The sequence below is a fragment of the Rhipicephalus sanguineus genome, chromosome 1, assembly GCF_013339695.2.
Source record: "Rhipicephalus sanguineus isolate Rsan-2018 chromosome 1, BIME_Rsan_1.4, whole genome shotgun sequence".
Taxonomy (NCBI): domain Eukaryota; kingdom Metazoa; phylum Arthropoda; class Arachnida; order Ixodida; family Ixodidae; genus Rhipicephalus; species Rhipicephalus sanguineus.
Window position 1 is genome coordinate 253063585 of NC_051176.1, and position 11707 is coordinate 253075291.

At 46.7% G+C, this 11707-nt stretch overlaps 1 protein-coding gene and 2 long non-coding RNA genes across 3 annotated transcripts; all 3 read right to left on the minus strand.

Annotated features, from left to right (window-relative positions):
* Positions 1 to 444: 444 nt before the first annotated feature.
* LOC125756513 (uncharacterized) lies at positions 445 to 5055 on the minus strand. The gene is made up of 3 exons (XR_007414561.1): positions 4596 to 5055; positions 4392 to 4500; positions 445 to 606 (listed from the first exon to the last, which is right to left on the minus strand). It is a non-coding gene; the product is annotated as an uncharacterized LOC125756513 (long non-coding RNA).
* Positions 5056 to 7802: 2747 nt separating this feature from the next.
* On the minus strand, positions 7803 to 9748 carry LOC125757023 (uncharacterized). Its single transcript, XR_007415009.1, has 2 exons — positions 9671 to 9748; positions 7803 to 8882 (listed from the first exon to the last, which is right to left on the minus strand). It is a non-coding gene; the product is annotated as an uncharacterized LOC125757023 (long non-coding RNA).
* Positions 9749 to 10189: 441 nt separating this feature from the next.
* On the minus strand, positions 10190 to 10769 carry LOC125757024 (uncharacterized). Its single transcript, XM_049412090.1, has 2 exons — positions 10351 to 10769; positions 10190 to 10288 (listed from the first exon to the last, which is right to left on the minus strand). Exons 1-2 carry the CDS (start codon positions 10629 to 10631, stop codon positions 10198 to 10200), a joined length of 372 nt encoding a protein of 123 aa, XP_049268047.1. The 5' UTR covers positions 10632 to 10769; the 3' UTR covers positions 10190 to 10197.
* Between the last annotated feature and the right edge of the window lie 938 nt (positions 10770 to 11707).

The following is an 11707-nucleotide window of genomic DNA, read 5'->3' on the forward strand; positions in this document are numbered from 1 at the left end:
ACTCCCTTTTTATCGCTAGGTGACCCAAAGCACCGCGTATCGCTTTATATATTTCTTGGCTCAAAACTTTAGCACGAAGCAGAAAGTTTTCCGTGAGCCTTCAATTCACAGCGCAAACTTATATTTTTTTATTGTCGACTTTGTGTCGCCAAACTTTCAGCTGATGAAAACAACCGTGGTGAGTAGCGGGAATATTCTAACTGTACGGCACAAAGCATCTGAGTAGCTTAGTTGCGGGAGTGCCAGCCCGGCTTGGCGATCTACTCATGCACGGGCCAAGGTTTATTACTTTTAAGGATCGCATGCAGAAAAAGAAAACAGTAGGTAAAAAAGCAGTGCGGAACGAGGCGCAGTCGCTGCGCTTCTCGATTTCCATGAGATTAAGTTACCTTCATCGAAGAGCAAGCAGCGATTAGGGCGGAGCCGCTGCGCTTTAGCAGACGACGCGGCGAAGGCACCACCTACAGTTGTCACTGCGCTTGCGTGCCCCAGCCGCCCGCGAGAGACGCTCCGCGGAGCGTTGGCTGCACGGTGCGGTGCTCAAGGTGGAAGTGGATGCCTCGGTACATCCAAAGGTGAGACAGCTCTCGAATGAAGACCAACATGCTGCACATGCAATGGCAATGTACGTTAACAAGGACGCGTAAAAAATCGGTGATCAGCTTTTTGTGAATTAAATGTGTCTTTTCCTAGATGTTATCAAGGCTCTTTACTGTCCTTTGACTTATCAATTTGTGTAAATGTATTTCATGTAGCATTCTAAACTAAACCCCCCCAAAAACATGCAGTTCAATGATGGTTCCACGAAAAATGTGATTTCTCTCAAATTACCAGCTTGAAAAATAGCACCCAATTTTTACCCTCTAATTTGAAAAAATATAAAACACAAAAACAAACCACCGTAGTTATGCAATTTGTGTTAGAATGCTTTGGCTTCCTGTGCGACACAATTTGTACAAACCTCACCACCAGACAGGCATAGATGAGACTCTGGCTAAGAACATGTGCAAGGTTGTAACCAAGCTGATCACTGCGCATCATAGCAACAATAAGGCCATCGTCATCACCATGACCAAAAAATAATGAGCCACCGATCAAGACAACAAATGTGTGTGTGTGTACCTTTCATCACATTTACCACCAATCATAACAAGAAACGAGTTCATACATTTGTTCATATTTGTGTGTTATGTGCTAGACAGCTTCACTGGTAACCTGCCTTCACAAAATGGAATGGCTCGAAATTTTATCACAATTTACGCACCAATTCAGTCATACACACAACACATTGTAAACAGTGGTAGTTTAGCAATAATACGCCAGCAAACGAGCAAGGCCTTATCTATAAGAAAGCAACATTGTGCTTATAAAGCCCCTGTTGCTGTGGTTCGTGTTTGTGCACTCAGCATGTATACGCACTGCGCATAAGCACCACGGCTTGACACAGGTTGCCAGTTCCCTTAGTCACAGTGATGGCAAAGCCGCCTCTCAGCAATCACTCCTTTTGCCTTATAAAAAGCATAGAATAAAGTGGGGATGCCTAATAATATAGATTGTAATATCAAGCACGAATTATGGTGCATGTAAAGAACAGAAGACTGTACAGCAATCCGAATGGCTCCTTTGCACAGTATGAAGGCCTGTCCACCAGGCTGCACAACAAACCGGTTTTTGCAACATTGAAACACATTTTAAAAATGCAAATCCTGTTGAAACTGCAAAAGTGTGCTAGATTCTATCACTATAATTTACGGTCCTTCCATTTCCACTAGGATATGATAGCACATTCTAGCCAGTTAGTTGTCTGTGTTTCTAACTTAGAATTATTATGTTTAAGCTGTTGCATTAACGTAGACAGAACTTTCAATGGCAAACTTGTAAGGCATATTGGGAAACACCCAATGGCTCTCTATTGATGAATAAAAGGCTTTTACAGGGCTCTAAAATTGCCAAAGCTCCGAACGAGTGTGACTATTGGTGTTGAATCCTTCGTCTGAGGCAAGCTTTGAGATTGGGCTAGTTGCTAATCCATCTTCAACAAAAAGGGTAGGAGTGGACAACAGACAAAGAAGGGAACAAAGACAACCGTTCCCTTCTTTGTCTATTGTACACTGCTGCACTGTTTGTTGACGATGAACTTTGTTTGAGGTTTCTAGTCTCACTGATATAAGTCGTATCAACGTTCATGCGTGGAATTTTGTAGATTACCCCTGGTAACTTTTATTGCTCCAAGAGGTCTTTAACATGTGTGAGCTGTCATGTTACCTAGTTTTTGGCATCTGGGAAATTCTCACACAATTAGTGTAAAAAAATCTTGCAATTGACTCGCTTATTCCCTGCACCATGGGATGCCCACATACTTTTGCTGTTCCCGTTTGTCCTCCCAAAGAATCAAAGTGCTCCTTCGACAAATAGTTTCCAGGAGGTTACCCACAAAATGCGTGAACTGTGACACATCCTACATTAGTGGAACGAAAAGTTCAAACAAACAACAAAACACCATAAAAAGTGCCTTGAGAAAGGCAAGACGTGCTCAAACACTGGTGGATAATTATTCATTACTAACCAAGCGATTAATTTGGACACCACTGCTCTAATCGCAATGAAGAAAATCTTTATACATCTGATCTCAAATGTGGTATGTGTGCAACTTACTTTAGCTGTACATGTGTTGACCTACCCAGGATATACACCAGCACCCACTGGCACCTAGGCCATAAATAATCACCCTCTTCGCATTCTTTATTGTGAACAAGGGGCCCATAGTGGTTCTGAAACGTTAATTTTAATTGTTGCCTTTTCAAAAGGTACCTCACATACATGAACCCATTTCGTCGACAGGTTTTCATTCGTCCACTGAAACAGATCGAGATAGCAGTGACTTGTGGGCTTTCATTTATTCAAGGGCAACAAAAGTTACCTAACAACGTTTGTAGCGAGAAATACACTGGGGACAAAGTGTTTCATAACTGCGCTCGCAGGTTACAGCCAAAAATCTGATTAGCACTGTTCGTTGCATTGCGCTGCCATCAAGATGGGATAAGAGAAGGGGATGGTGCGCTACTCGTAATCACCGCAGTCATTGCTGCGGCTTCTATTATTGATCACCACATACTGATGTTTCAGTCTTAACGGTTGTTGAGGCATCTTTCCGTCTGCCCCGACGTATGTTTCTGCCACACGACAGCGGTATCCTGTACACAACACCTTCGGCGCAGGCGACGTATCTGTTCTTGTGCGGTGTATTGCATTTCCTTTTTTTCCCTTTTTACTGGTGAAGTCAGGTTGCATAAGTTCGTCAATTTCTGGGGGGCTGACATGACGACCCTGACGCCTGCATTTTCGCCAATCTTCTTGAGACGGTGTGACGTTGAGTGCAGATATGGAATTACAGCCACCTTCCTTTGATCTCGTTCCTCGTTTCTGTCCGTTTGATCCCGCTGACACGCCTTCTTCGTCTTGCGCAGAAGAACCAACTAGCCCGAAGCAACGCCTTGCTGAGTTACCTAACAACGTCATAGTGAGTTGGTTGTCACTGAGAAGATGCGGACACTGGCGGTTTTCTGAATTTGGTATCACCACATACTGATGTTTCAGTCAAACATTTCTTTTCCCATGCCTTGAAAACACTGTCTTACTCTATTAGTGGCCTTCGGTGAGAAAGGCTAGGATGCTTGTGTCACTACCACTGCCATTGTTGATGAACCATTCCACGGACATTGGAATGGTTTATCAAAATTGTCTCTAACATACGAGCCAGCTCATGTGACGGCACATGCAAGCCATGTATTCTCAAATGCCTCTACTAAAAATGGCACCACGTTGCCTCACTCCGCTAAATCTAAATACTGAAAAGCATCCTCACTGTCCATGTATGTCACCGTCTTAAAGAAAGGGCATTAAATTTCAAGGCCTTGTTTTCCACTGTGTATAATGGCCACATGCAAGATCACTAAAAGGTGTGCACGTGCTTAACGTGCATTGTCACCTTCATTTCGGTATTTTCCCTGTATCTCAACATCGTGTGAACGCCTTGTCAATAACAACAGTCAGGTATTTCAGATGAACGCATATACACGGGAGAAAATTGCTAGGAGCACTTACAACTAAGTTTTAAAATTCGTTAGAATGCGGTGCGGACGGTACGCATCTACATACCGCTTTGATCGGGTCTGTTGGCAGTGCAGGTTTACCGTGCAGCAATACGGATATGCCATACCGTCGTGGTCGGCATGTCAGTATTATAACCCGCAAGACCTCTACCGCATCACTTTACCGCAAGCAATGAGCAACTAGCGCGGCTAAAAAGTTCTTAAAAAAAGCTGCGTGCCGACCACGACGGTACGGCATTTCCCTCAGCGGCGCGCACCAGTATGTCAGCGTAAACTTACCTCGGCGTTCAAGATTCGAACACACGGCAGGCGTTTCAGCGTAGCCGTCAGCTTGCGGTTCAGCAAGCGCGTTTTCTTGATCTGGCGCTCCGCATCGGCGTCTTCAGAGCTGGAGCTGCAGTTGCAGAACTAACTTCTAAAATGTAAAGAAAATACAACCTTCAGTGACTGATGCCAAGCATCTCACAATTTCAGAATACGTACCCCTATATTGTCGCATATATCTTGAGGGTCCGCGTTGGCACCGCAAACGTCGTTACCACCAACGTCAGTCTACGCGCTGAAAGTGCATCGCAGAGACGGCCTCAGCCATTCGCACAGCGTCAAAACCACCAAAACTAAATGTGCAGGTCTCGACGGATGTTTTCAAGTGAAGGCGACTCCTGCACATGAATTTAACCTGGCTGTCACCTATCAACACACCGCGTAAAGAAGGCATAACTCAAACAAAGCCGGCGACTGCGGTGAGGGGGTGAGGGTACCGAGTAGAACGGTAGAACATAGGCACATAGGCAAGTAAAGGCTGGGGACAAGGCCGAGGAATCGTCGGATCTTTCCCTAGCTACAACAGTACCTGTCTAGGGGCAGGGAGTACCTCCCTATGGTAACGTCAGATCCGGTTTCGCGCCAAACCGGGAGAGCCCCGACTCCGGGGATACGCTTTCGATCGGAGATCTCTGTTCTGCGCCGTTCGTTCGCGTTCGTTCTGATGATCGCACGCGATTGGCTGAAGCCGGACAACTCGCGCCATTCTAAGGGGCGTGGCCATTTCTTTTTTTTCCTTGATGTTTTCTTTTTTGGTGACGTCATGCCGCGTCATAACGAGCATGTCGTCTGCTAAAAGTGAACGGAGAGCGAGCCCGTTCGCTCGCGTTCTCTCGAGCGAACAACGGCGTCGCACTGCATGTATTTCGAGTGATGCGGCGGTTGCGGCTGCCGCAACAGCTGATTTTTGAGAAAATAGCGCTTGCAACGGTGCTTCCTTGCTACGTTGGCGTTTCTCGAAGCAGATGCAGAATGGTAGGAGGTGCGAAATGCGTTTGAAGAGATGAGAGAGTGTGAATTCCGGCGTCGCTTTCGTTTCTCGAAACGTACTGTACCTTGGTTGTGCGACGATCTCGGCCTCGTCATCGGGTGCCAACGAACCAGTGGGATTTAAACAGAGCGGAAGGCGTTGTGCGCGCTGAGATTTTTGCGATCGGATGCTTCCAGCGAGCTGTCGGCTGCGAGGAATTCAGCGGCCTGTCGCAGTCGTCCGTCCGGAACACGCCATTACTGTCGTTCGCGGGCAAAAACGGTGGGTGGCCTTTTCCGGAGACCACAGACGCGAAGAGCGAACAAAGGCGGCGTTCGCGCGGCTCGGGCAGATTCCCGTTGTGGTCGGGTGCGTGGATGGTACGCTCATCGCAATCCCGAAGCCCCATGGCCTGAGCTCCGCGGACACGACGCATTACATGTCGGGGAAGGGACTCTACGCATTCAACACCATGATCGTGAGTATTATTCATGCATTGTATGCGTAGCGAATTGTTTCATTTATATCGCTTAAACTTTCCGCTTTACTGAGGCTGTTGCAACTGAGTATAAGTGGGAGCGGTATTTTCGATCTATCCAGAACGGGAATTGGTTCGTTTCAGGGCACTTCGCTTAGGATAAGCGATGAAATCATGTGACGCGGAGTACACTTTGGTTCAGCGGCCTGCACAGTGCATAATATTACCGTTGCTCGTTCGCCATGTGTACCCGAAGCTTGATTCTCGATTTGTATTTGTTGAGATTAGCGCTCCCAGAATGTGCCGTAGTATGTCCTTATTGTTCATTGTCGTGATGTACGTTACATGGATCAATACGTGGATGGATGAATAAACTTTATTTCGGTCCCTCGGAACGCGCCCTAGCATGTACATTAAATACGCATTGTTTCATAACCCTTTTTTCAGTCGAAGTTTTTCGTGTTGTAGATATTTTGTGATACATTGCCTTAAACATACAGCAGTAATTTGGCTAAAAGGCTTTGGTGGCTGGAAGATGGGTTGTTCCAAGCAGTAAACATGCAGACTACCCTTTGACACTGCATCGTCCTCGTGTTAGAACTTATGGTACAAGTCCTACCCTGTCGATGATTTGTCCATAGCTATGTTTCAACAGTCAGTAACAGTGAAGACAGATGTAGTTACATTAACATAATACCCAACATTGTACCCAAGGTCATTTATGGGTACAATTTTGACTGAATTTAATTCTGCAGACATGTGATGCCGACCTCTGGATGTCAGTCCATGTTTCCTGGGGTCATGTCATGACTAGTGGGTATGGCGGGGCAGCCCTCTACGTCAGCACCTGGAAGCAAAACTTCGGCTTGCTTGGTAAGTGCTGTCAATGCTTGCTACATTCAAGACGTTATCACTACAGCTGTCATGCCGACCTCGTGCAGGAGACTCCAGCTATACATTAGAACCGTGGTTCTTGACACCAGTGCCCGGACGACCAGCTCGTGGCACCCCTGATAACCACTACAACAAGGCCCACACCGCCATGCGCAATGTTGTGGAGTGGTGCATCGCTGTAAGCTTGTGCACAGCTGCTCAAGCATCATTGCTGCTTGTGCAGCTCTGCACGACATTGCGTTGGCGGCACATGAGCCTGTTCTCGAAGGAAACGATGACGACACCGACGATGCTGACTGCTGCCAGCAGCAGCTGAGCTACCACCACCACCACAACGGGAGCCAGCAGCAGCGCAACCGTGTAGTGAACCTGTTTCGAGAACCACAGGGCCTGCATGCTTGAGCACCTGCGCAGAGTACGCCGCCGCCTGCAACGACCTCGGCAGCATTGTGTGGTGCGTGTTTGTCTTTGTTCATTGTGTTTGTCACTGTGTTTTTTTTTACTACACTTCAAATGTTTGCTACACACATCAACGAAACAGCGTTCTCCTATCAATGAATAACCCCCTTGAATAGGTTGGCAAAAAATGTGAAGCTCACCCTGACTCACTCGTGAAATATATTTTGCTCTTGGGGCTCACTCGAACTCAGACTCACCAAAATTTTCCTCAAGCGGATTCACTCGGACTCAGGCTCACTAAAATGTTTTCACCCGGACTCGAACTCACCAATGTATTACTCACTTGGACTCACAGCTCGATCTGAATCTGAGTGAGTCAACTCATGAGTGAGTTTGCCGACCTATGCCCCCTTGTCACACAACGCCATGCTGATGAAATGCTTCGACCAGGTTGTAAAATATGGCGCTTCACACTAAGCACAAGTGAGAGCTCAACTGTGAATGGCACATGGTGCCATTCACAGCCAAAGTGGTAACCGGAAAAGGCTGTTTGAATCAGGACAGCAAGATGCGGTAGCTTTAGTGCAACAAGAATCGTGCTTGTAAATGAAGTGAACAACAAGGGTGGTGTCAGAATTGAAATTTTATTACAAGTATCACGAGCAATGCACATAAAAAGCAAAATAAATAAATATCCTTTAAATTTAATGCCAAGGAAAAGAATATAAAAGTAGCTTCCTTTTATAATATACAAATGGAGTTATTACAAAGTGCCTGCTGCTCCTCTGCAACAACACACGCGTCTCGCAGCACGAAAGTCATTGTATTACATGAAAACAAGGCACAGTCGAACCGGTATTAATTGAACTCGCTAAAAAATGCAAGTTGTTGGTTGCTGATATGTCTTCCTCTATTATTGATTTCTGTTTGTACCCAATCCTGTTATCTAAACACTTCTAAGCAACAGAACACGTATTCGTCAACTATTTTTTGGTATTGCAATATTTCAAAATTGTTGTGCAACCTAGACCATTCACAAACGCTTTTCTTTTTTTCTAGGATGTGTAAAAATCGATAGAAAACGTACAGTGTGCCACAATATTCTACACGTATACACTATAAACATAAAGATACACTACAGTGCACTATGTGCATATACTACAAAATTGCTCAATGCGTGACTTTGTATAATGAGATTTTAAAAAATGACATGGCAAAACATGATTTATAAATGAAACCACACTGTGCTATGCACATGTACTACAAAACTGCTGAATGCATCACCTCGCACGATGAGATTAAAAAGAAATGACATCGCAGGACACGATTTACCATTGAGCTACACTTTACTATGTACAATGAAACAGCACATCAGTGCTTCTGATATGCAGAAAAAGAAAATTAACTGAAAGAAAATTGCAGGGCACCATTGAAGCAAACCAGCGTATCATAGCTCGTGATGTGAACAAAAATAAATCTACATATATGTACAACTAGTCTTTACAAATCACTGTGCAGGTGCCTTCCGCTGCAATGAGGGCCCGGGCGAGGGTACCAACGCCTTGCAATTCGTGGACCGCGTCACCGAGAAGTTGAACCTGGCGCAGCTTTCCAATGATGCCTGGCCCTGCCGCCTGGTGTTTGCGGCTAGTAACTCCAGCGCCTCGGCCTGCCGGTTGCCCCCATCTCGCAGCTGCGGCATGAGCTGGAAACCAAGAAATGTGTTGCCATTATCATCTATAAATTTCCTGCTACCGACTCTTCGCTGGAAGCTTCTGTTCGTGAAGAATTTCAGTGTGTGCAACAATTTCCTCTCTGTTGAAAATCCACTGACCCAACGGCATCCATGAATGGTGCTTGGTTCACCGCACAACCAACGCACTTCGTTTGGACAGACCAAAGCGGTGCTGGAATTCATTTTCGCTCATCTCATCAAACGCATCTCACGCCTCTAACCACCTCTGCATGAGAAGCAAGCAAACAGCCCTTTTCAGGGCTACACAATAGTTTGCCCGGCTTTACACGATGACTGACACAATCTCCTTCCGAAACCCTAGCTGCTGCAGTATGCAAAACATACAGCAAGCAGGTGTAACACAGGTGCAAACATGTGCATTTGTGTATGATGGCTATGTGAAAAAGTTATATAACGAGCTTGCTTTTTGAACAGTATATTTAGCAATAGCACATTTTCAGTTTCACTTTTGAAGCAAGTGACAAAATAGGGAAACATTTCAAGATGTTGAACATTTTTGCAATGCTACCTTTTTGCTACATTTCACCATAACTGCAAGGCAGGACACCTGTTTATTCCATCTGACAGTTATGCATACAACTAGCTCCTGCAACCGTTTGCCAAATTTTTTTTGTGCAGCCTTTTGTCTTTATGCCCACAGATGTCATCTCTTCACAAACATATGCCTGCACGCATGAGCATCACCTGTGAGCATGTAACACCATCTACAGTTAATCAAAAACATCAGCGAAACTTACGAATTGGGGCACGGGAAAGATCCTGGGCCACATCCTCTTCAGCCACACCAGTAGCAGCTGGAGCAGGGCTCACCTGTTATAGTAAGAAGTTCCTTGATTGACACATTGAGTGCAATAAGAAGTATGGAGTGGAAGTGGACAATAGCAATGTTTTTTTAGAATGTTTCAACAGCGGCATGCTATGACACACAGACTTCGGAGAGAGGGGTGGAGGGAGGCAAGCCTACTGGCTACGCACCTCACTCGACTCGAGGGTCTGAGAAATGGGTTGGAACACGTAGGGTGCTCTAGTGAGCTTCGAAATATAGTTCGCGGCTGTTCTTTCGTCATCACCGCAAATGTGGCTGTTTCGCATTCTGTTCTGGGCGGCGCAACGTGTTAGCACCTCAGCTAACGCGGCGGCCGGGTGATCCACTCGATATTGTTTGAAAAAGTAAAACTAACAGCGCGTAATGGCTCGAAGCAAACGAGCCCACTTGTTCGCAGCATACAAGTAACAATGATATTCTAAGCCAGTGCTTACCGATTCAGACCACCCGAACTATGGGCCTCGCACACTCGTCCCTGTCAAGCACGACGCGGCCGCGGTAATCCGAAATCTGGCCGCCTCGGGTGCCGCTGCAAAGCACAAGCGGGACGTGTAAGATGACCGACCACAATACAATTGTGCTCGCACTCACCTCTGCTGCCCTCGGAGTTTGGCAAGACACTGCTGCGAATAGTAGCGCTCATTCCTCCATCGGGCCTGCCACTGGGCCCTGGTGTTACGCGCAGGGACTTCTTCGTTCAAAAGCGCTACTAGCTCCTGCCACATGTCGTCCCGGTCCTCCCTCGTGAACGACGGCTCCAGCGGGCACAACAGCGTCGCGATCTGTGGGTGCTCTTTCACAAAAGCCAGCAGAAGCTCCTTTTGACGATCCGACACCCGAGAACAAACGCAGACGTTGCGATCGGACGACATTTTGAAACTGCGTCAGCCGCTACTTTTCTCTTTTTTTTTTTCGCGTGCGCGACACCATCTAGCGACGACGTCAAAAAAAACTAACATTATTAAATATCATCACTCAAAGCTGTTGCTGTTTGAAAAAGTGTTTGAGCTTGAGAAGCAAAAACAATAATTTTCTGTAAAGTATTTATATTTATTAAAAGGCGAGAAACGCTTCACGGTCCCTGTGCCGACGTCACAGGATGCGCGTCTACTTCCGGAAAGCCGTCCGCTTCACGATTGGCTGTTCTCTTCCTCTCGGCGGTTCTAGGCGGGAGAGCTGCGCCTCCTCTCACTTCTGTGACGTAGGCACCGCAGAACGAACGCGAACGAACAGAGATCTCCGATCGCCCCCCAGCATGGGAATGATGGGTAGTACACATATTTGCCTAGTCTTCGTTCTTTCGGCTCCGTTTGGCTCCGCGTTGGCTGTATCCGCTTTGTCGCAAAACAAAGTTGAGCAAGAGTCAGAAGTTACACTTCACCGCTTTAACCTTTTTAGGCTCACCAATTGAAATATGGTCACTAAGTTCACAACGATCCATTCTGTTATCCGAAAGAAAACCAAAGCACAGCAATAAACAAAGCCACAAGTGCGTTCGAAGTCCGCAAGTACGAAGACTAGGCAAATTTGTGTACTACCCATCATTCCCATGGTGTCTGAACGATCGCAGCGCCAGAGTCCCCTCTAGTTAATTTTAGGAAACTCTATGGGAGAGGGTACGGAACCGGGTTACCGGACCACGCGGCGGGCATCTACATAGGCCTCCCAAGCTCGGCCAGGGGGCGCTGCGGCGCACGCGTTTCGCCGCCTTTCTAGCGAAAACCGGTCGCTCCCCTCTCCGCGCCTGCCTTTTGACTGCGCTGTCTCCGCACGTTCAGGCACCCTGCACGCGCTGTTCTCTGCTCGCCGTGCACGTGCAGCTTCACGTGTCGCTTGCTCTGAAGGTTTAGAAAGATCCCAGAGACGGAAAAAAACGTTTTAACGGTGGGAATCTTACCAGAGGAGGACGGTTGATCGACCACCTTTTCGGGACCGAGCAGGTCGTCAA

Bases quoted from the DNA above. Each gene is read 5' to 3' on its own strand.
- LOC125757024 (XM_049412090.1), bottom strand. From the start codon at position 10,631: ATGTCGTCCGATCGCAACGTCTGCGTTTGTTCTCGGGTGTCGGATCGT. The intron at 10,289-10,350 runs GTGAGTGCGAGC...TGTGCTTTGCAG, and splicing joins AAACTCCGAGGGCAGCAGAG to CGGCACCCGAGGCGGCCAGA.